The sequence below is a fragment of the Tripterygium wilfordii genome, chromosome 21 (assembly GCF_013401445.1).
Source record: "Tripterygium wilfordii isolate XIE 37 chromosome 21, ASM1340144v1, whole genome shotgun sequence".
In the NCBI taxonomy this organism is placed as follows: Eukaryota; Viridiplantae; Streptophyta; class Magnoliopsida; order Celastrales; family Celastraceae; genus Tripterygium; species Tripterygium wilfordii.
The window spans coordinates 17,332,092-17,356,558 of record NC_052252.1 but is presented as its reverse complement, the minus strand read 5'-3'; the positions used below and the strand labels follow the sequence as shown (position 1 = coordinate 17,356,558).

The 24,467-nt window shown below is 37.7% G+C and overlaps 5 protein-coding genes across 8 annotated transcripts; 3 read left to right on the top strand and 2 right to left on the bottom strand.

Moving 5' to 3' along the window:
• Nucleotides 1-51: 51 nt before the first annotated feature.
• LOC119989884 (protein BTR1-like) lies at nt 52-5,703 on the bottom strand. Of its 2 annotated transcripts, none has more exons than XM_038835622.1 (9): nt 5,499-5,703; nt 5,315-5,402; nt 3,772-4,010; nt 3,574-3,680; nt 2,535-2,728; nt 1,718-1,782; nt 843-938; nt 710-771; nt 52-617 (listed from the first exon to the last, which is right to left on the bottom strand). In XM_038835622.1, the coding sequence occupies exons 2-9, from the start codon at nt 5,397-5,399 to the stop codon at nt 521-523; spliced, it is 945 nt and encodes a 314-aa protein (XP_038691550.1). In that variant the 5' UTR covers nt 5,400-5,402; nt 5,499-5,703; the 3' UTR covers nt 52-520. The 2 variants fall into 2 exon arrangements, with proteins under 2 accessions (XP_038691550.1, XP_038691549.1); XM_038835621.1 differs by having other exon boundaries at nt 5,503-5,699.
• A 2,256-nt stretch (nt 5,704-7,959) lies between these two features.
• On the top strand, nt 7,960-8,651 carry LOC119990007 (histone H2B.2). The gene has a single exon (XM_038835812.1). It carries the CDS (start codon nt 8,048-8,050, stop codon nt 8,453-8,455), a length of 408 nt encoding a protein of 135 aa, XP_038691740.1. The 5' UTR covers nt 7,960-8,047; the 3' UTR covers nt 8,456-8,651.
• Nucleotides 8,652-8,738: 87 nt separating this feature from the next.
• Nucleotides 8,739-13,006, top strand: LOC119990006 (uncharacterized protein SYNPCC7002_A1590). The gene is made up of 6 exons (XM_038835811.1): nt 8,739-9,121; nt 9,197-9,387; nt 9,682-9,727; nt 11,270-11,352; nt 11,432-11,548; nt 12,715-13,006. Exons 1-6 carry the CDS (start codon nt 8,890-8,892, stop codon nt 12,784-12,786), a joined length of 741 nt encoding a protein of 246 aa, XP_038691739.1. The 5' UTR covers nt 8,739-8,889; the 3' UTR covers nt 12,787-13,006.
• Nucleotides 13,007-16,127: 3,121 nt separating this feature from the next.
• LOC119989365 lies at nt 16,128-22,983 on the top strand. 3 transcript variants are annotated; one of them, XM_038834839.1, is made up of 8 exons: nt 16,128-16,352; nt 16,669-17,840; nt 19,010-19,128; nt 20,580-21,191; nt 21,274-21,586; nt 21,991-22,156; nt 22,352-22,454; nt 22,618-22,983. In XM_038834839.1, the coding sequence occupies exons 2-8, from the start codon at nt 16,680-16,682 to the stop codon at nt 22,733-22,735; spliced, it is 2,592 nt and encodes an 863-aa protein (XP_038690767.1). In that variant the 5' UTR covers nt 16,128-16,352; nt 16,669-16,679; the 3' UTR covers nt 22,736-22,983. The 3 variants fall into 3 exon arrangements, with proteins under 3 accessions (XP_038690767.1, XP_038690766.1, XP_038690765.1); XM_038834838.1 differs by having other exon boundaries at nt 16,540-17,840; XM_038834837.1 differs by having other exon boundaries at nt 16,465-17,840.
• An 827-nt stretch (nt 22,984-23,810) lies between these two features.
• On the bottom strand, nt 23,811-24,453 carry LOC119988434 (histone H2B.2-like). The gene has a single exon (XM_038833472.1). The coding sequence runs from the start codon at nt 24,389-24,391 to the stop codon at nt 23,981-23,983; it is 411 nt and encodes a 136-aa protein (XP_038689400.1). The 5' UTR covers nt 24,392-24,453; the 3' UTR covers nt 23,811-23,980.
• Nucleotides 24,454-24,467: the final 14 nt, after the last annotated feature.

Sequence of the window (24,467 nt, the reverse complement as noted above, 5' to 3'; positions counted from 1 at the left end):
GGAGAACAAATCAGTGCGTGCTATCATGGGCTGACCGAAGGCAGACACGGGTGGTGAGAAGATTTAAAGAATATCATAGAACAAATGTGTGAATGAAGCACATAACCAAGCAAAAACAAAAGAAAGTTCCAACAGCAAAATCCTCAAGCATAGCATCCTACCAAAACGTAAGACACAACACTAGCTAATTCGGCACCACAAAGTACAAACTGTGAGAAAAAATAAATTATGCTAATTCTATATTTGGTCAAGTTAAAGCTGTCCTAATCCAACAACATTTCTTCTCTGTTTTTTGTAATCCCAAGAGAGTCTGTGTTCCCCGACAATTTCTTGTAAAGAACTCTGCCTGTGTGTCTATTTCGTCTCCCGTTCTTGTTCTCAATCACAGCTTTTGCATTCAAAGTAACTCATAAGGAGAAGGTATGTGGATGGATGGGTTGCTAAGATTGCCAAATAATTAGGAAATAGCAAGCATTTTAAGAAAGAATTCTCGTTAACGATGGATCAGAGTATTGGAAATCTAATCCATTGCCTTTTCCGCAGCATAGGCCACTTTCTGCATAATCATGGACTCAGCTGTGTGGATTGCTCTAGGAGGTCCGGTGATTGTGACTTTCCTGCCAAAGGTGAAGAGGACCAAACCAAATTTTAGCATATGTCGCCCAAAAATTTCACCTTTCAATCAGCGGATTGATCCTTGAATACATACCTGTCAGTCGTTCCAGTCATGAAATCACCTCTGTCCGATACTTTTATCTTGGCTCCACTAACCTGCAAAAACAAGGGTCTTAAATGCATATGCTTGGCAATAGACAAACTAGAAATATTTGCTACTTGCAGACCTGGCTGATTTCCATGATATTCCTCCCACCCCGACCAACAACCAACCCAATGTGACTGTCAGAGACACCAATTGTCATGGAGTCAAAGTGATCCTCCTGGAAAATATCAGGCATCCTTGTGTCATCAAAGTTAAAACAAGATGTATGTGCAAGCAAACGAAAATGCAAATATATTGTTGAAGTTTCACAAAAATTTTCGAAAATTCATAGTATGCTTAAATTGCAAAAGAGAAGACACAAGGGATCAATTTCTTCAAGAGTTCAAGTAATTGGATATTACAATAGCGGCATCAAAACTCATCATAATCTCTATCCTTGATGAAGGCAATAGTAATCATGTGGTTCATCTTTGCCAGAAGACACCAAGACTTTCCCCAATGGAATACATTGCTAAGCTAAACCCTTACACTGAAACTGAAGCCGCCAAAGGCAAGTCCATTTCTCTTATAGATGAACTTACCCATATCGATATGGACCCTATTTCATTGTTTCAGACTGGGGGGAGAGGCAGACACTCACCATCTTCTTTGTAGTTATACCTCCTAAACTCCATGTAGAAACTCTGGACCATCCCAATGAACATTCAAATATTCTACCTCTAGGCAAGGAATAAATGATCTTTCCTAAGAAAACACAAGTTCTTTTTTGAATGGAAAAGGATTTATTAAAGAGACACCAATGAGTTGCAACTTGCAACCCTATCAAGCAAGGAAAAGAAGAAAAATTACAATAATATGACTTCTAAACCAGATCATAATTCACAGTGGATCTATTAATACCATGCACATTGACCTGAAAATATATTTTACTAAAAGCTGATGATGTAAATAACACCGTCAAAGAGTAAAATTAGAAAAACATTGAATAAGATGAACCTTATTATTCTGAAACTTCCCTACAGCAGCACTTGGTCCATAACCCATTGAATTGTGATGGGCCACTGCTATAACAGAAAGAAGCACATGTTACATGTCGAACCACAAAAACCAGACGAAATAACACCAAAAGATTCAAGCAACTACTAGGAACGAAAATTTTCACAATAATCAACATAACTCAATATTAGCATAGATATAGAATAATGTTGTATTTATCACACCACGTACAGATCCAAAACCACAAAAGATAACAAATGGGCACTAAAAAATCAGCATTCAACCATATCATTGAGCTAAATTGCAAGAGATTCCTCCTGAATTCTTGAATATTTTACTGAAGAAATAATTAAGAGGCTAGAGTTGAATAATAGCATCTCCCTTCCACGCCGAAATTGCGCAAAGCACTTTGTGCAGCTTCAATTTCAATTGGATGCACATATATAAAGGAATGTTGTAGTTGAGCCTATCGGAAAGAAGAGGGGCAATATAAACTGAAGTACACAAAGCACCAAAAAGCACATGCAACTATAGGGTAAAAACGGTTAATTTGAACCCGCCACAGGTCACTTTCTCCATCTACCATGAAACTATTTTAATTTCTCTAAAACCGATCCCTTTGTTATGTGTACGACTGTGTGTTAGGGGTCATTGACCACATTTTTCGCCATAATCGTGGTGAAAAATTGAGTCTCAAAGGTCAAACCAAGATTAAGAAAACATAATCTTTTTAGTAAAATACAGCTACTTGACTAGAAGCCTATGATAAGGAAATTAGAATTTGACTTAGATGAAAAGAAAAATAGCACACACAAACCTGGATATGCAAAAGGGGCATTTATACTTTGGACGTAGTGAGAATCTTCAGATAGCTTAGATAAAATCAATTCAATAGCACGCATTTGCTCATCTAGAGTGCCTGTAAGTGTCACAAGCCTGTCACTGAATCCATAAAAGTTATTGTCTTGAGGAGATATCTTAATCCCAGCTTGAGAGTCTTCAATAAATGACCTGCATATCAACAAACTTTGATGTCAACTAATCAGCATCAGCCTCATTTTTCTTTTTCTTTTTCCCTATTCAGTTTGAAAAAATAAAAGAAGGGCCCAAAAATAATAAATTCACTGGCAGCTCATTTTTGCCAGAAAGATTATTGAGAAATGATTGTATATGGAGATGTAATTTAACAAGAAATACAGTTAATAATGGTGTGCATATTTCTCACTGTTCTTCCCGCAAAAAAAACTGTCTCCCTTTTTGGCTCCTTAAGATCAGAAACATGCATAGTCAACCACTCATAAACTAGTCATACAATTGATCAGCTGAGCAAACAGCCAAACATTAATACCAATCACTCCATATTCGGCAAATATATTCTATCTGAAATACTGAATAAGAGTTTCAACAACAGAAAGTTTAATGATTGACAGTTCTTTCTAATTTATGATTATAACTAAAAATCTACTGAATCGAACCATGCTCTACAGAACTGCTTACTTATGCATTAGGTGCAAGTTCCAATTCCCCTCATCCTCAAAAAATTAAGAATATAATCTGTAACTTATAAAAATAAAATCTACGTATCGTGCAGAGGATTTTTTGTTTTGCAGTTGACAATTCCAAGATAAACCTAGCTAATAAAAAACAGTGGGATGAAGAACATCTTAATGAAATTTAAATAAATAAATACATCCGATGCAACTCCTAAACCTAGTTTCAAAAATTATTAAAGAGAGTTACATGAGGTAGACAAAAATTCCTAGGCCAAGAAAGTTTTCTTACTTCATCTAAAAACCACCAGATCAAGTAGACTAAATTAGTTCTATTACAGACAGAACAAGTAGCAATAACCATACTTTATTGTCGACCCTCCTTTCCCAATTATGCCACCACAAGAACTATTTGGAACAATTATTTTCACTCTTGTTCTTGGTTCAGCATCACTGCCTTCTTCGCTGCGAAGCTGATCAACAAAACAGAAAAAAGAGGTAGACTAAATCACCATCAAGACTTTATAAAATATATGGAGAAGAAGCCATGTTGTGATATATTACCTCACTCAACAATTTTCCAAGAACAAGTTCCATAGCTTTTAGCACATCATCAAATATTCCAGATATCATAATTATCCGATCAGTGGTTCCTGGAAAAAATTCTTGATTGCGTGACAGCTGGATTCGGGCTCCAGATTGCGACTGAAAATCATTTATCGTTGAGCCACCTTTTCCAATGACAGAACCAGCTGCAGCATTTGAAACAAGAAACCTAATATATGTTTGCTTCTCAGCAGAATCTGACATGAACAAGTAAGATGGAGAGGGATGAATAACAGAATTTCCAAACTGAAATAAGATTATGCATGAAATAAATGAATATATGATGAATGAATTGGATGGAGTTGCTAACACTTTCAATTTATAATTTTGAAGTAGCAATATCAGTACTCTCTCTACAAGCCAAAATGACACCCTAATGTCTCATTACATACAAGTACCGTAGTCTGTAGTACAAAGAACATAATTGCAATCCATGACAAGCTAAGCATCATAACAAGTTGAAAAAAAAACACTATAACATCCTAAGACGTTACTTAACTCGCTGGTATTTGACATCTTTGACACAAGCATTCTATGGTAATATCATTTGCGTTGCATGATTAAATCAAAAAAGCAGAACATCTAAAATTCCCTCTTCAAAACCAAACATTAGAAGGAAGCAATCTTTCACATATACAAAATTGCAGAGCTGATGAATGACCTACAGCTAGGAGGCAGTAGTTAAGCTTAAGTCATAAGACGATAAAAAAGTTTTGACTTTTGACAGATAAAGCATTGCCAGCTACTTGCTTGAACTTCAGGAGGATAAATGCACGGTGGCATTTAAAACTGTCAGCGTGAACCAGTTGAAATATACTGCTTAACTGTATGTCTAGAGCTCCAAATGATCTATAACAGTTGCATGCAAGATGAAAGAGACTGCCAATTCTTCAGAAGGAAAAGGATTATGATCCATCTTACACCTACATATGGTATCTATAAACATCACTATGTATATGGCTTAATTGGCATCACTCCCTTTGACTACCATGCATTCCTTCCACCATGCGAAAGTTACCATAAATTCAAAAAAACGAAAAAATAAAAAAACCACGAAGAAGTGCAACAATTCTCAGAATTTTACAGCAATGTTTCAGTCCCCAGACTCCCCACTTGACAAGGCATGGTGACTAATTGTTCAAACTCATCCATCAAATTGCTTTCCAGAACATCCACATTGCACAACCATATGCATCAGATCAAATAACATAAAAACAATCTAACGCTATCTCATACTCCATATCTGTGACACCAAGGATATTTGAATATCTGACAGAAATAAACAGAAACTTGCGGAATCAACCACCGTCAACTCTCTCAGCTATCTAACAGCTACTGCAACAAAACCAAAATTGAGAGGAGCAGACATCATAATCTCTACATTAACTCCACAATTCCAAAAGAAACTATGAATTCAACATTGAATCAATGAAATGAAAATGCCATTGATGAAACAATAAATAAAATTCTCTGCACATCGGGAGCAGATCAGATCAGGCACCTGAAGTCGGTGATTTCGGTGGTGGTGGAGATCTCCTCCTTGGAGCCTCCGGTGAAGACACGTATGATGAATCGTTCGACTCCATCACCTTATCCAAACACAAAAGAAACCGTCAAAAACAATCAACGCTAAAACGCAAAGAATCAAACAAACAACCAATGGCTGCGAGAGAGAGAGATCATACTTACTCTCAGAAAGAGAAAAAATCACTCGACTCTTGAAATCACTTACTCCTCTTCTGCTCAACAGTGAGTCCCTCCGCTAGCTAATCTGCGTGGCCTGGTTTTTGCTTCTCTGTGCGTATTTGCGAGCTTGGTTTGTTTCAGACTGAAAACCGCCTCCCATCTCCCATTTATGTTATAATTACAATTTTTTCCCTTTTTTAAAACGCGTATTTACACCGTACAGCCCCACCATACGCACACTTGGTGGATAGGGTCACATGCATGTAAGATTTATATTGTTATTTATGGGCTCATTCAATGATCTTGTATATTTGACTTTGTGGTACGACACCGTTTGGGGGGGTTCTCTGTATTATTAGATTGAATGTTCAATTAATTAGAAGGAAACAAACGTTTACTTTGTTAGGCACTTGGATTCTTTTATGCTTTAATTGCATGCATTTGCCAGTTCAACAAATCTTGTTATTCGGCAACATTGAGAGTCATTCGGTTCTAAAATGAGATCATAATTTTTAGAGTTTAAAATATTTTTCAAAAAATTTGAAAAAAATATATTTGTATTTTAACAAATTTTACGAACCCAACGATATATTTTTTGTTATAAACAAAAATCAAATTCAACATGAAAAATGCATAATAATTTTGAGTCGTTAGATATAAAATAAAATACATTTCATATACTTTTTAAGTTGCATTTGATTTTTGTTTCAAATAAAAAAATATATTATTGGATTCGTAAAATTGATCAAAGTATAAATATTTTTTTTCAATTTTTTTAAAATATTTTGAACTCTACGTGAATCCTAAAAATTAACACCTCACTTTTGGAGTTAATAGGACAATTTATGTATATGTATACTAATATGTGTGTGTATATATATACATACATATAATTTCACTATTATAGAGCCTTTCTTGGCCCATTATGAATGGATGCCGATGCCATTGAAGAGAAAAAAAGGTGGGAAAACTTTACTTACCCCCCAATGTTTACTAGACAAACCTCAACTCTCATTGACTTTGTGTTTTTTTTGATCTCCGTTCATAACACCCCACCCCCAATGTCTTCGAAAAACAGAGTGTAGGGCGTGTCCGCCTAAACCATGAAAGTGAAAAAAGGGATTTGCATGCCTCTATTCTCGCTGCAGGTGTTCACAATAATGATTAGATAATTTCATTGGGACTTGTAGGTGTTCCGGGTCATGTACTCCTCGTTCGGTATTTTATCATCATGGAGACACCGACGATGAAGAGCTCAAGCAAATTAAAATGGCTAGATATGTGGCAAAGCAAGTAAAACATCCATTGAAGAAGCTTTTCAAGAAATCAAGTATGCCACTGTTAATTATCGACATTTCCATCTACGTTATCGATAGGGTCGGAAGGAGAAAACTACTTCTTCAAGCTTGTGTTCAGATGTTCATCTGCTAGGTATTCGATAAAATGCTTCAATGACTTCAATTTTCAAGAGTTGATATTGGACATGTAACACTGATTCTCGTGAGGCATCTTAAAAAGTCTATATGAAACTAAGCAAGTTACTCTAAGTAGGCTTATACCATGTATTCGATAAAATGCCTTAATGACTTCAATTTTGCGGATAAATTGCATTTTCACACCAATTAACACGTCGTATGCTTGGTTTTAAGGCAGGTTGCGATTGGGGGTTTTTACTTGTTGATTTGAAACCAAGTGAAACATTCTCAATGGAGACAAGAATTGCAGTATTTGCATTTGTTGTTAGCTCTAACATGCTTTTCAGTTTCATCATAGCACATGCTTTCTTATCGTTGTTGTGCCATACGCGCGCCGCTATATTCTTCTTCTTTCCTGCTTGGATACTAATTATGGGATTGTTTGTTGTGTTTCTCCTACCGAAAACGAAGGGCTTCCCTGTTGTGTGTTTGGCGGGTTGATTTTGATGTATTTTTGAAGTGGAAATCCCTATTGTGTTTTGACTAGTTGATTATTGCAGCGTTGATTGTTTACCCTTGTTTTTTTTTTCTCTGTTTTCTACTTGAGGTGCACTAGCAAAATGTCTCAATTTTTATATACTTTTAGTATATTTATAAAAATTTAAAATTATATGGGTTACACGTAACAATGAATATTTTAATAAACATTGGGATGTGATTAAAGTTTTCCAAAAAGAGACTTCAAACTACATAATTAAGCCCACTCGGTGTGTGGGCTTCAGTAGACGGGGCACGGGCGCTCAATATGCCAGGCCCAATTAGCTCCTCCAAAGTCCAATCCGGCTTTGAATTTGTTTTCAACAGTTCGCCCTTCTAGAAATTTCAGTCTCCGATTTTCAAAAGGTCCCTCCGAAAACAAACACCATCTATGATTGTCCATTAGCATCCTCACCAGATCCAACCGTCCACGTCTTCGATCCGCGTCTCACCCAAATTAACCAATCAACTCTCAACCGCACCTCCTATATATTTGAAACCTCCCAACATCAAAATCATTCCCATTCTCACGCCATCCTCGCATAGTCAAGAATTTGTTTCGTTTTTCTCGCGGGAATTTCGTTGAAGTTACTTCGATGGCACCAAAGGCGGACAAGAAGCCGGCGGAGAAGGCCCCAGCAGCCGAGAAAAAGCCGAGAGCGGAGAAGAAGTTGCCGAAGGAGGCGCCAGTCTCGGCGGAGAAGAAGAAGAAGAAGGCCAAGAAGAGCGTGGAGACGTACAAGATCTACATCTTCAAGGTTCTAAAGCAGGTGCATCCAGATATCGGGATCTCGAGCAAGGCGATGGGGATCATGAACAGCTTCATCAATGATATCTTTGAGAAACTCGCACAGGAGTCTTCCAGGCTCGCTCGCTACAACAAGAAGCCAACCATTACCTCTCGCGAGATCCAGACTGCTGTCAGGCTGGTGCTCCCCGGTGAACTCGCCAAGCACGCCGTCTCTGAAGGCACCAAGGCCGTCACAAAGTTTACTAGCTCTTAGAATCCTTTGTTATTGGCATTGTCTAGGTATTTTGCTGTTTGTTTCCGATTGATTTTGGAATTAGGGCTCAGCGATCGTTAATTACTTCAATTAGGGAATTAGGGATTGATGGGAATGTAAAGAAGGTACAGGGCGTCTCATGGGAAATTAATGCCGATTTTTTCCAAATTCAATTCAATGAAACTTCGATCTGTAATCTGAATTTTCTCTTCATCATTGCCCTGAATGTTCATATCGATTTTTACGATTATGTTTGGACGTCACATGACCTACATAGACGTCAGCGCTATCTTTGTAACAGCGGTTTTTGGGTTCACGTGGCACTCACGTGAGTAGGTTCTGTGACTTGGTTTCTAATTCGCGTCTTATCCTTGGCCACTGCTTTCTCCCTTGCGCACCAAATCCAGCATCACGTTGAACTCTAAAAGGGGCAGATGGCGCTCGGCGCTTCTTCTAGCACTATAAGCCTTAGTTCTGTTACCTTTCAACCCAGAAGCTCTCGGAATTCCTTCTCTGTCAAACAATTCAGTCTGAACTTCTCTGCATCAGTCAGTGAGCCTCAGAAGCACTCGGTTGGTGTTTTTGCGGCAATTTTACCATCCAAAGCAAGATTCGTTGCTCGTCGTAGAGAGAGAGTCTCTGTCCAGCAGCTGGAGCGTCCTCTAAGTAATGTTCAAATTTCTTGTTTGTCTTGCAATGTTAAGTTGTTGGAGTTAAAAACTATCGGTTGATTGGGTGCAGTTCAGTATATGCGTTTGCCGGCAAGTCAGTATTCAGTGTTGGATGCGGAGAGGATTGAGAGGGTTGATGATAAGACATTCAGGTGCCATGTGTATAGGTTCAAATTCTTTTATTTCGAAATCTGCCCTGTTTTGCTTGTTAGAGTTGAAGAGCAAGCCGATGGTTGCAGCATTAAGCTACTGTCTTGTAAGGTTTGTACTTGGTGCCATTGAATTTTACTATTTTATTCTGTTTTCTCCGTTTCCTTAAGAACCGGTTATTTCTGTTTGGTCGTTGAGAAATGAAGGAGTAGAACTGCTAGGATTTGAAAACTGAATTATCTTCTTAGTGTTATCCTGGTTTTGAAGCTAAAGGAGAACATATATGTAGATTATTAATTTGTGCCGAAATGCTAAAAGAACAACTTGTTACATAGCATTGTTTGAATGTCCGCTAACTATTTTTTCTCAACTGTGTTTATCTTTTGACTTGATGATTGATGGCAGCTTGAGGGGTCGCCAATTGTGGTTGCACAAAATGAGAAGTTTGATGGTAAGGATGTGTTCAGAGTTTTTCCTACTAGAACATAGAATGCTTCTATAGAATTTCAGATTGTTTTGGTTTCTGTTTGCAATAGGGTTGGGACTGGGTCGGGTCGGTTGATTATCGGCCCTACCCGACCAACGGACTTTGCATAAATATGAAAACCATTATTGGCCCGACCTTTGTGGGTCGGGTAATGGTTGGCAACCGACAAAGTCGGTCGCTCAATGGGTTGGTTGATGGTAACAACCGACTTTCAACCTAGCAGGGTAATGGTAGGTTAGTCTTGGGACTTTAAGCATATGTTAAACAAGTATTAGGGTATAGGATATTGTTGGAATTGGATATTTGGTAAAATGGGTCGCAATCTAGTTGTTTACTGGACAATGCCTTAATAACCACAATGGAACTTACAAGTGGACATTGCCTGTATTAGGTTGGTCTGAACTCTGAACTCTGAAGTTCCTGACTTTAGTTTAGTTCATAGGACTTTCAATGTTAATTTTATATCTGAATTATGTGTGCTGCTTTTATTTATGTTGTAATTATTGGGTGATGTATTACATGCATTTTGATCTGCATAACACTTTGAAACTGGACTGGCTACTTAAGATTAAAGAATTTCAACTTGGTTGTGGATTATCTTCTGTATGTTATCTCTATGCTGAACTGATTTTCTACAGCTTTACGACTTTGCTACTCTTTAAGTTTCGTTTCAGATTTGGTGGGTGTAAATGTCCAGTGCATTCTATCTGTGACTTCCTTTTAGGATATTGCTCTTGCGGCCTTGCCAGGCTACTAACTACGTATTCCAAAACTTAAAACTAATTTGAATTAGTTATGGATTTCCTTTATTGAATGATAAGATGTCAATTGTATAGTATTTTAAAAGAACTGAATACTTAGGATGCATACTGCAGTAAATTTAGTGTAATTATGCTGGAATAAAATTCTGATGACACAATGGAAGCTCTTTTCTCATCTGCAATGTACTTGTTCACAGTTTTAAGTATCACCTCTGACATTATCTTGTTGTCACTGGCACCTATAAAGTTTTACGTTGCCAACTTTTTGGTATCAATTGTAATGCACACATGGGTTTGGAACTTAGAGGTCATAGGTTCAATTCTTGAAAATAGTCTCTCCACATATTATGTGGGGTAATTAAGGTCTGCGTACATCATATCTTTCCCCGAACCCATCCACTACGGTAGCCTTGTGCACAAGAATTGTTTACCTTTTTTACACGGGTCTGGATTTGAGGGTGCTCTTGTCACTTCACTTACATATCACATGTTCCAACATGGCAGATTGAAAATCCCCGCAGAATCATGTCTAGTGTGCCTCTTGTTTCTAGATACCATAGAGAAGGTGGAACATGGTTGATTTAGATGGTTCATAGTGCCCTTTTTCCAAATGGTGTAATTATTTTCTTCTGGAACAATTCCATGAATCATTTGTGTCATTTTTCTCTAAGTTTGTTGTGCATTTGTTTTGTATCTGTTTTCCCGCAACATAGTGCTTCAACATTGAATTCTCATGGAATGCCAGCTTTTATGGAGAACCAAATATCTTGTGATAGCCGCCAGAACAATTCATCCGTCCAACAATTAACTTCAGATGCTGTTATTGAGGTATTTCTTTATTCAGATTTGGCATGATGTACCCTGAATGATGTTAATACTATTTTCAACGTTTTAATTTCCCTTCTAGGTTAGCATTGAGATTCCTTTTGCATTTCGAGCAATTCCAATTGAGGCAATAGAGTCAACTGGGACCCAAGTTCTTGAACAGATACTTAAGCTTATGCTTCCTCGCTTTATGGCACAGGTATATGAACTTTATAATAGGCCTTCCTCATAAACAAATAAAATGGGAACTTCAATTTGTTTTTTTATAATTTTGTCTATGTATTCCAAATTTCATTATTTTGTTGAATCAACATATTCTAATTGATATTTAAAGCATTTCTGCCATATGATGGAAGGCTGATAGCCCCTATGTGCACCTTTTCAAACGCATTATTATTTGATGTGTGGCTTTTCTTTTGCCCATCCTTTGTTTAAGTTAAGTGATTTTATTACTGAATTAAAAGGATATCTGTCTTTGTAAACATATTCATATATGGACACTTCTATCTCTGATTTCTTCTCATTTACTATCAATCTCATAGGCTATTCCACCCACCCACTTTTTTTTTGTCAGCTTGGAGCAATTGTTCTGTTTAATTTTTTTCTTTCTAAAAGTGAATACATTATGACTTCCATAATGTTCTTTAAATTTCATATCCTTCATGACAGGACTCAGATCTTTCCCTCTATAATAAGTATGGTGTGTTTATTGCTTGTTGGATCATTATGATCTCACCATGGAGAATGCAGTGTTTGGGTGTACCTAACTGAATGTAGCTTAATAAAGATTTATCTAGCTAACTAACTATATATCTTATGCTTTTTCCACATCTTATCCATTAGACTATTTTGGTGATACATTAGATTGAGCATCTGAATCTTTTTTATTAGCGTCTCAATTTCTCAGAACATGGTAGGAATGATTGTCCATGTAATACACAACGCCCGTCTTTTATTTTCATTCTTTTGGTCTTTTAAAGAAAAATAAAAAACTGGTAACTTTGCCTCTAATATCTACACCAGTAACTTGAGTCTCTGTATTAGTGTATTACAATATAATGTTACTAATGCAATGGGTTATTACATGAGATTGCATTGGGGAAAATCTTTGAGGGTGTTTATGTTGGATTTTCTGTTTCTATCCAAATTTTTGGCCAATTTCTTCTGTACTTCATCTGAGTATGCACATTCTGGAACAATGCAGCAATTTTATGCACTTATCCTGGGTTATATTTGTATCTCCAAGTGTCGAAACATAGTGGAATTCTTTTGTTTCTGGAATCCCTTGATAGATCTCTTCTTGTTATGAAGATCATTGTTGTGAATCGTTTCTCTGTTGTTGCATGCAAAAAAAAAAATCTGCAGCTTGCAAAAGACTATCAAGCTTGGGCTTCAGGAGACACCTCAAGACAGGCTCTTGGGACAGGCCAGATTTGAGGTTGGCAAAATGGTGTATTGAGCAACAAGAACAACTTTGTATGAATCCTTTGGCTGCCGTATCTATCTCGTTACATGTTGATGCACTTAGGTGGTGAGAATCCTATTTCATTGTGTACATCTTCTTTTCTCTCAGTTTTTATATTCAACTAAGCAGTGAATTATATGATTAAGAAATTGTTCGTATCCATGATTCGAATGAGCCAACCCATTAACTGGAGCTGCTTGTCTCTTATTTTTAATTGTTATTTCTTTCTAGTCCTCCATGTTGTTTCTAGTCGTAGAAAATCAGGGGAAATAATTGACTCCTTGCTTTACAGGAAGTACAGCTCTACTTATTCCATTGTATGATTAATTGGTATTCCATTGTTTAAGGTTTAGCGTGAGGATTAGGGTTTGAACTTATGTTTCCTCAATTAGGCAAGCCTCATCACCCTTAGCAGCAGAGTTTGAATGCAAACCCCCTCCCTCCCCCAAGAAAAAGAAAAGTTTAAATCTAGGCACAGAGAAGAAAGTTACTTATGATAGGGGAACATATCTTTCATGGAACTTAGGATATCTGGGTTGGCATATATTTGGAAAATCTTCATTGAACAAAATGCTTGGCAGGTGGGGTGTTTGGGGAGGAAAGGGGGTCCAATAGCCCAACTCTCACGAACCTTCATGCCAAGTAGTCTTCTGAAGTCTTAACACACGTTATATTTAACCTAGTCTAATATCTTCTATGCTTAAGCGGTTGAGGTGATGTGTGATTTCTCTGTTCCTGAACAGTAGAAATTGATAATGCCACGAGGTGCTTAAAAACTTGGTAGACGTCTTATTAAAATTGATTGATGGAACCAGTGGCTGGCTGGTAGGGCAGGAATATCTGGGCAGATCTACTGCTGTCTCTCTTTACAGAAAATGCCAAAACAGAAATGACCAACAATTGATTCCTCGAACGTTTGCCAAAAACAAATACTATATATCTGCTAAAGCAAGATTATGAACTCATGCCTAAATTCAGCAGAACAGAACCACTTGGGCCAGCCTAGTTGCCGAATATCTCTGGGATCAATTCGTATAGATTCGGGAGGTCATGATTCAATTCTCACTAAAAATAATATTTTTGATGACTATGCGTTGTGTTTTAACCCAAATTATGTTATTATCATGTCAATTTTTTTTTTTTTGCGTGTGAGTTTGACATTTCAAAACAAATTTGTATTATTCAAAAAAATCTAGATTCAGCAGGAACCTATCCACCCAAGAGAGAAGGTATTATTTGGGGGGGGGGTCACTTTGAAGTTTTAAACTTGATGTCCTATCATTATATTTCATTTTAGGATTCTAAAACACCATAATATCTATGGAAACCCCAAGAAATAATAGTGCAATATGGATTGTCTCCCACTGATGAGTCCACTATTTATGATTTTTTCCTATTTGGGTGCACATGAATGTGTCATGTTTTCATGGCTTCTTGGAGATGGAGTTTTGCTAAAACCCTAGATAATTATGATACGAGAGATGTATGTAAGAGGAGACAACATAGAAGAAGATGATCGAGATCCACCAAACATGTGAATATGTATACCCCAATGTCTTTGTCCACATTCTTATGGACATTTATAAATGATTCTCCTAATTTTAGGGCTCATATGTATGCACTTATTATTCATGAATGGTAATAATAGTGCACTACTTATCTTCATGGATAAGATCACATCGTTCAATCATTTGATCCACAAACAAAAAATAATTGTTGTCTATACAAATATATTTTAGGGCATGCTTGAGAGATTATGTACCCCTTCAATGGAAGTACTTTATTAACATCTTCTTTTATTGGGAAAGGATGACCAATAGACATTTACTCTCTAGGGGTTTTAAATTGAAATCCCCACTTTTAGCACATTTTAATAACTCTTTTTCTCCTATCACTAAATAAGTTTCAATAATTTTGTTTCTATTATGAGAATCTCTCCAAGGCAGGGTCTTAATTTTGGACCCGCTCCGATAGAGTAAACTTTCAATCGTGTGCATCGCATTCTCGAAAGTTTTTTTACACACGAGACCAAGGTTACTTCGTTGGCATTTTGTCAGGGGGTGTGAGCTCAAAGTATTGGGGAAAGGTTTTTGAACTTAGGACCCATGTGTTTAATGGAATATGAGGAACCAACTCGCAACCCTTTGAATTTAAGAAAAGGCAAAACATTTGTTATCAAATTAAAATTGGTAAATTGGAGGATCAAGTAACTATCTTATTTCTACTTGGATTTGAAATTAATTATGATCTACCTTTTAGATTTAAACAAATTCAATTTTGTTTTTCCAATTATTTATTTATAACATTATCAAGTAACATCAATGAATCAAATTTGAGAAAGGGCTTTTTGGTAAAAACATGGTATGGATAATGTTTTACTTGAATATTTAATCTAGTGAGAACTTAAAATGTATACATGATAAGATAGAATTCAAAGTCAAAAAACTTTCAATCCATTATAGTTGTTTAAAATTATTTCTTATAATAACATATATTGACTCAAAATTGTTAAGATATAAAGCAAATATTACATTTTTTTTCATCCCATTTTTTTTGGTAAGTAAAAAAAAAAGGATGAAAATGTAAACAAAACGTTATTGTGTATATATGGCAACAATAATTACCAGCATGGTGTTTCTTTTTCTTTCAAAAGTGTACCTTGAATGCAAAAGAAGAACCATCACAACAACAAACATGCTCCAATTTGCCCTAATACACCTATGATTATATAGACTCAATTTTGCTTTATCTCTAACCACATCTTTTAAGAAAAAGATACCAAAAATAGTGTGTTTTGACTTGGATCAAGAATTTTTGAAGTATTTATTATCTTGCCGCAAACGGATTATAACGTATCAATACATAGTTCTTAAGATTTATTAACAAAATTTTATGCTGACGGTTAATTTTATTAAATCAATTATCCCAACCCAGGTAGGGATCGTATGTGAGGATGTATATGTTTTTACACAAATAACTTATTAACACACATTGTAGATAAAATCATAAAATTAGAGTTGTTGAAGTGACTAATGAAGTACTATGAATGTGTTCACTTTAGGAAATTATTGAGTTGTAAAGATTACATAGCACCAAGCACAATAGCACATAGATAGTGGTGATACCAAAATGGGCACATTATATGGCTTCAAAAAACCTAATTAGGTGGTCAAATGCGAAATTACTATAAAGTCCAAAAGATTGATTACGTGGGGACAAATAACATAATACAAAATTATCCAAATAATTAAAACAAATAGGAAAAACCAAAAAAAAATCAAGAGTACGTGGCAGTTTATGGTAGTCGGCGCTTCTCCCTCCCTCACACTCCCCTTAGATCCGCGGTCCTTCTCTCTCTGAAATTCTCTCTCTCTCTTTCTATCATGTAATTTATAAATTCTCACATATTCTCTGGTTTGATCTCTCTCCACCCAACAAATCTCTCTGCATTTCTTTTTGTTCCTTTTTCTTTTTCCGGTCTCTTTGAAGACAAGATACAATCAGAACAAGAAACCATCAATACAAAGCCTCTTTCAAGGTATGTCTGTTTGTTTGTGACTAATTTTATCTTTCTTGCTGTCCATTTCTTTTGAACACTTTTCTCAATTTTCGAGTTTTTGTTGCAATTCTGTGTTTTTTGCCCTTCGAAGTTGTTGATGGTTCGGTTTGGTGGTTTTAGGGATTGATTAATTGATTTGTTTAGGTTTTTGGTTTTCAATTGAAAGATATTTTCTTTTAGGATGGTTGATGGGGTTTGGTGTGGGGTGGGGATATCGTCAATAATGCATATTGGGTGCATTGAGAGAGGGATTTTGTACTAGGCGGTGATTTTGGTGTGTGTGTGGCTGGGGTAGGGTGCGTGAGGATGACGGATACTCAACAGCTACAACAAAAACCAGAATCTACTGATGATCCGTGTTCGGATTTTGAACGAGGAGTGGAGGAATTGATGCGTGGGCATTTGGAAAATTGTATGCCATTTGCGTCGTGTAGCTCTCCACGTAATCCTGATGATGAGGAGGACGAGGGTGATCAACTTGTGAGGAGGAGAAGGAGGTCTGATCTTGAGGGTGATGACTTGGCAGAGTCTTCTGCGGCAAGACGGCGTCACTCACGGATTTTGAGCAGGTGGGCTGCCCGTCAGGCACAGGAGATGATTACCACTATTGAGAGGAGAAATCGTGAGTCTGAGCTGATGGCACTTGCAGGTTTGCACACAGTTTCAATGCTTGACTCTTCATTCTTGAGGGAGTCACAGTCCCCAACCTCAAGGCGGCAGGGGGCAGTGGAGAGGCCAAGCGCTCAGGCATCTACAATTTTGCAAATGTGGAGGGAGTTGGAGGATGAGCATGTGTTGAATAGGGCACGTGAGAGGGTGAGAGAGAGGTTGAGACAACATAGGAATGTTGAGTTGAATACCAATTCTTCGATTATGAATATGTCAGAGAGTAATGGGAGTGAGATTCAGGGAAGTTTGAGAGATTCTACTGAGAGTGAAAATGACTATGGCACGTGGACCCATGGTCATATTGGGACGCAGAATGAACGTGAGGATAATAATGGGTCTAGTAGGGAGCAGTCTCCTGATCTTGGTGATGTTGAGAGGGAGAGAGTTAGGCAGATTGTTCGTGGATGGATGGAGAGTGGCATTGGCAATGAAATGTCTAATGTCTCACAAAGGAATGGTAGTCCACGAGCAGAATGGCTTGGTGAAACCGAGCGTGAACGGGTCAGAATTATCAGGGAACAGGTTCAAATGACGAGTCAGCAGCGGGGATCTCGTGGTGGGCAGAGGGTGGTTCAAGCTGCTGTTGTCGATAGACAAGATGACCAAGTCCGCGAAGGGTCAGTTACGGACCAGGATGAAGGGCAGCCAGAGCACATTCATAGGGACTTGCTGAGGTTGCGTGGAAGGCAAGCTGTGGTTGATTTGCTTGTCAGGATTGAGAGGGAAAGGCAGAGAGAACTTCAAGGTTTATTGGAGCATCGCGCTGTCTCTGATTTTGCCCACCGAAACCGCATTCAGGTCTGTTTTCCTCCCTCCCCCTCTCTCTCAAAGATATCTATCGACTTTTTTAAATGGTCTTATTTGTATCTTAGTTTTCAAAGTTGTATTCCCTAAAAACACGGTAAACTAATGCTAAAGGAAACAGCAAAACAAAGACTAGAACTTGTAAACTTGAAGAAGGGATAAGACTGATAGTCTTTGGGTTTGAAAACCCTTTCAAAAATGTATTATCAATGAATATCTTACAAAATGTCTGAAAAAACTATTTGAATTAGGATTACAATAACACTTTTAATATCAACCATTAGTTCTAATAAAACATTAAAACCCAAGTAACCTGGTCATCCAAGCTCATTAAAAGTTACATTCCAGTAACATTACTGTTTGTAAATACAACTACTAACCCTAGGATAAAATAAAACAAAAAAAAGAAATTATTAAAAATAACAAAAACAGAAAATTTGCTACAGTTCACTATACAGCAATGGGAAGGGTAGCCCATGTGTTCCTGTATCGCAGTGATAGTGTTTTAAATTTACTTGGAATAGTTGCTCAATCGCAATACATTTTGTGGTTTTGTTAAATCTAAAGCATATTACATGTCAAATAACTCCCTTCCTGTAAAACCTAGTTTTGATGTAGCATTTTTTCTAATATCATTTGGCTGTCTTTTACTGTTCTCTTTCTTTTCTTGTTTATATGCCTATATGCTCAGTGGCTGAAAAAATCTTTGGGGGAGTCTACATGCCAAAAAACTTGTCCTTTTTTTGCAAACTGGACTTGGGTAAACTAAATTGAGATGCGCAGTGAAGCTTTTCAATTCCTGCAAAGGTAGAATTCTTCTGTTTCTTGTGACTCCCTGGATAGGCGAACATGTGGCCTAGTAGTAGAGTTGCCGGTGCAACCTAGAGGTCATAGGTTCAATTCCTGGAAACAGTCTCTCCACATATTATGTGGGGTAAGGTCTGCATACATCTTGCATGTCCCCGACCTCGCCCGCTGCAAGAGCCTTGTGAACGGGAGTTGTTTACCTTTTTTTTTTAACCTTGCGACTCCCTGGACTAGGATCTTATTACTTGTTTTATGGTTCTATTCCTTATTTCCTTGTGGTCTAAACAAAGCTTTCTTCTGTAGTGTTAAGAGTCAGTTGCATGCAGATCACTTCTAATGTTATAACAATTTTTCAGTCGTTACTGAGGGGTCGATTTTTGCGAAATGAGAGGCCTGCTGAAGAGGAGAGACCACCTTCAGTGGCTGCAAGCGAACTGGTTCAATTAAGACAACGCCACAATGTTTCTGGTTTAAGGTTTGTGATCTTTTCTACTTGTCCCATAAGCCAAGGAATGTTTTAAAATTGTTCTTTCCTCTGTGCGCTTTGTTCATGGGATGTACCTTTTGTGGCTTCATAGTAGAGTAGTGCAATTTATTTAGGGAAATTCTGGAAAGAACTGATATCGAATCTGAATGGAAGCTTGATGCCTAATATCTTTGATAGAAAAACCAGCTGCTATCTTGAAACAAGAATGCTAGTAACTACTAGGGGTGGTGAGTTCATTTTCTTTTTATTTACGTAGAAATTTCTGGTAACTGAATATTGAGAAATGATCTTCCGGTAACTGCTCTGGTTCAGTGGGATAGTGTCAGGTTGTCTGGGTGTGTAGGCTTACAGTATCTGACGGCATGGATATAAATTAGTATTCGTAGAACAAATGGGCATAATATGTTCTCAGTATGTGACAAATTTGTATAATAAAATCAGACTGCATATGGTCTGTGGATAACAGAATGTAATTTGGGAGAAAAATCAGCATTCTGGGAAAAGCGCTAATTTGACCATTGGAGTTTGAAGTGCTGCTATCTTTGTCTGGCTACAAGAGAATCGGTTAGAAGTAGATGATATGGCATTTGGGAAGTTTTCAGTGAAAATTAGAAAAACAAAAAGTGCTATTAGTGCACAATATATGATCCAGGACATTATGCTGCATTGAAAAAATTTGTTGCGTTTTAAATATAAAAAATTGCTGTTATTACGAGAATAAGATTAATGAATGCACATGGGAACGTATACTGTTTCTTGATACTATTTCAAGTTGGATCACATATATTTCTAGACGTAGCAAGAATCTGTATCCTTGTCACCACAGTTGTTTCTTACATATAATTATATTGAAAGATAATTAAATTATACACTTTCTCCATGTTCTTTACAAATGTGTTCAACCTACTGGAAAAAAATGATGAGGAGGTGACTAAAGAATGAGATTGACCTTCACCATGCTTAAGCTGGATGTTCCTTCTTTCAGTCTGGTGTTGCTTGATTAGTAGGCAAGTCTAGAATTGGATGGACCCTGCCCAAACTTTAGCTGAAGATTTCCTTCACTCTAGCTGGTGCTTCTTTTTTTCCTGTCCCCCTTTCTTTTCTCTTTCATGCAGCCATACACTTTTTTATGCTATTTCATTCTTTTGTTTATATCTTCTAGCTTTATTATTTTCATCATGTGAGCTTGTTAGCATATTGTATGTGTCTGGCATTTTGTTGTTGTCATCAATTTTAAATTTATGATGCAATGTTTGCTCCAGTTTGATATGGTAAAACATTGTTTTGGACCATGGGTGGCTTGGTGTATTTCTTTACTAGAGGTGTTTATTTCTCTGGCTCATTTTTACAGAGATTGTTGACTGTTTTTGAACCATATAAATAAGGGAGTTGTAATTGTTATTTCTGTCTAATTATTGCAAATTCCTTTGGTTTTATAGGGAAGGTTTCCGCTCCAGATTAGAAACTATTGTTCGTGGTCAAGTAACAAGCAATTCTGATTCCACATCAAACAATGATGTCAATGATTCGAGGAATGATTGGGTTCAAACAAACGCTTCACAAGATGTGCAAGTGGAAATTAATGACGAGTCACAACCTCGGAGTCAGGGGAGTGACATCCATAACTTGTCTGAGCCAACAAGCCACTCACTGAGCAACACAACCTCTGATAACATGAATTGGCAAGAAACCGCTAATCAGCAAGATGATTGGCAGGAAGAAATCACCACTGCTGAGAGAGATAACTGGCCAGAGTCTACCTACAGTCAGTCAAATGATTGGAGAGATAGTAATACCGAAGGTATCAATGGAAATTGGCAAGAAAATTCTCTTAATGATTGGCCTCAGGAAACTCCTGGAAATGTAGACGATCGGGGTAATCTGCCGGAAGTCCAGGGGGTTTGGCAAGAGACTGGCTTGCAGGAAGCTGTTGGAAATTGGTCAGAAGGGCCTTCCAACCCCCCAAGACCTCGGTATAGAAGATTCAATAGATTTCATCCTCCTGAAGATGATAATGTGTATAGCATGGAACTCAGGGAACTTCTTAGCAGGTATATTGTCTTTCATAACTGGCCTTTATGCTCTGACCACATAGCTCAATGCCTTAATGGAATCATTTTCATCATGTTATAGGAGAAGTGTTTCCAACCTTCTGCGTAGTGGTTTCCGAGAAAGTCTGGACCAATTAATCCAGTCATATGTGCAAAGGCAAGGTCATGCTCCTATCGACTGGGATCTACATAGAAACATGCCAACACCAGCTCCTGCTTCACCAGAGCGGGATGAAGAGCAGCAGAGAATTGAACGAAATGTGGGTCAACGTGATGGCACTAATAGACCTTCACTGGTGCTGCCTACCCCACCAGTGCCTCCACCACAGCCATTGTGGCATCAGGATTTACATCATTCTAGTTGGTCTCGGCATAGCATTCATCGATCAGAGATGGTGAGCCATCTTTGCTCTACAAATTTGATAATGATTAATTCCTCTTTCAAAAAAAAAGTCATGGAGCTAATTTCATCCTACACCATCTATTCTTGTGTCGTTAATTTAGCATATAAATGCTACTGTTAGGATTTGATTGCTTGGAGACAGAAGTCCATCTGATCGTTTAAGAAAGTTGGGGCAATGATATAGGATGTCTTTTCTTTGTTTACTGTAATTATTAGTCTTTTTCTTGTTTATTTTTTAATAAAAATCCATCTGTAGTTGTTTGAGCATGACTCTAGGTTTTTTAGTGTTTCTTCGATTTTCTATTATTTCTTTTAGTGAAAGGTTCTCTAACCTATCAATGCCAATATTTGTTGTTTGAAATCATTTTGGTCTAATTTGGATGCTGTTTTGATTAGGAGTGGGAAATGCTCAGCGATCTGAGAGCAGACATGGCAAGACTTCAGCAAGGTATGAACCACATGCAGAGAATGTTGGAGGCCTGCATGGACATGCAGTTAGAGTTGCAGCGTTCTGTCAGACAGGAAGTCTCTGCAGCGCTGAATCGATCAGCCAGTGAAAAAGGTTTGTGACATGATTCCAAGGAAAATATAAGTTTCTTTCTCTGCATGTTTGAGCTGCCCACTTGAACGATGTCTGACTTATAGCAGCAGATTCTGCTTTAGAGGATTCTCTTTTAATTTAGGACTCTGCAGTTGCCTTAAATTCTGTTTTTCTTCGTTTCTATTATTGATTTGAAAGGGTGTGATGACATTGCAGGGTCAAGTGTAGAAACGTCAGATGATGGATCTAATTGGGGTCATGTGAGGAAAGGGACATGCTGTGTTTGTTGTGATAGCCATATTGATTCTCTATTGTACAGGTATATATCCTTGCATAGTTTATATCTTTAATTTTACTTCTTGTTCTACCAAAGAGGAGCAGATATCATTTTTGTTTTATAAAGGGTATTCAAACATAATTGCATCTATTTCTTGTTATGTTCTCTTTATAATTTGTTCTATTTTCATTGATAACTTTTGCAGATGTGGCCACATGTGCACTTGTTTCAAATGTGCAAGTGAGTTGGTCCGTGGGGGAGGTAAGTGCCCGTTGTGTAGAGCACCAATCGTGGAAGTTATCCGAGCATACTCCATACTGTAAAAGGTAGATAGAATGATAAAGATGAAGTAGCACAAGAGTGGAAAAGATTCGAGCCAATGACAGTTCCTTGTAAATGATCAAGGAGCAACCCAGGCTTTGTATGTGTAGATTGTCAGAATTTTGTCACTGTGTTTCTGCTTACATGTGCAATGTTTATGCTGTGTATTACTGGAACAACATATGACCCCCCATTCATTCATGATTCTTGCGTAAATAAGATGAGTTCATTCTCTTTTCTTCTTCCCTGACTTCCCATCTCTATTAATACTGGACTAGAAAACCCTCCAGCACAGCCGCCCAGGCCTTTACCTTCAACTTCCCTATACAGGCTTTTATAGAATGGTGACCCAAAAAATAGAAGCCCAAGTATTGAAAGTGAGCCCATTTATGGAGAGGATCCTCCGTGTGCTTGTCACGGGCTATTTCAATTGCAGCCCATGGATGAAGTTTTTGGAAAATTTGGTTGGTCATGAATGGAGATGTGGGCACAACAATGGAAAAATACATCATTGTGAGAGACACATTCAGAGCAGGAAAATTATATCATTGTGAGAGACACATTCAGAGCATCCATAATAGTGGTGGACACTTGATATATACTTCATATGTATTAAAACTTGTGATTAAGTGCTAGAGATATAAACACTCGCAATGACACACACTTGATACAATGCCCATTGAAATGCTCCATTCCCCATTAAACCCACGAATCACAACTCCTAATAAAATTTTTGATTGTCCAATTGCCCTACCAAAGGGAAAAAAAATGGAAGGAGTTTCAATTTGAGGATTGTATCTCGTCACTAAAGTCGGTTCATAACGCTAGTTCTCTTAGCTCTTGCCAATAAAGTTCAAACCGTATATGGAGTAGGGATTTGGGTTCTCTGTTCCAGTGAATTCGATGGTTTATTGACTCTAATCTGATCAGTAAAATTTACCAATTCAGTTTGGAGTGAACAACAGATGTTTGACAAAATTCCCCAACCACATATTATCATTGTTGTTCGATAATTCCATAAGAGAAACTGCAAGTTTCGAAGGTCATTTGTATATGACTTATTCCACACAATCAGTCTCACTTATCGAGTGTGAACGAGAATCACAATGATCTTATATACTCAGAAACTTCACAAAATCACTTTGGAGCAAAACAGAAACTCAACTAATCAGAATCAACCAAGCTCTTATGCATTTACATTCCATAAAATCCAAAATCAACTATTCCTCATCAATCTCATCCTAATTTTAAGAACTAGTGAACTTGGTAACAGCCTTAGTACCTTCAGAGACGGCGTGCTTTGCAAGCTCACCGGGGAGAACAAGCCTCACAGCAGTCTGGATCTCGCGAGAAGTGATGGTGGGCTTCTTGTTGTAGCGAGCGAGTCTTGCAGACTCTTGCGCGAGCTTCTCGAATATATCGTTGATGAAGCTGTTCATGATCCCCATCGCCTTGCTTGAGATCCCGATATCTGGATGCACCTGCTTCAAGACCTTGAATATGTAGATCTTGTAAGTCTCCACGCTCTTCTTGGCCTTCTTCTTCTTCTTATCGACTGACGACGGCGCCTCCTTCGGCAATTTCTTCTCCGCCCGCGGATTCTTCTCTGCCGCCGCTGGTGCCTTCTCCGCCGGCTTCTTCACCGCCTTTTGTGCCATCTGCGTAGGGAAAACGAATCCTAAAAAAGAGAGGGAGAGAATGTTTGAGGCGATTATGAAAATTTGGAGCGAGTGG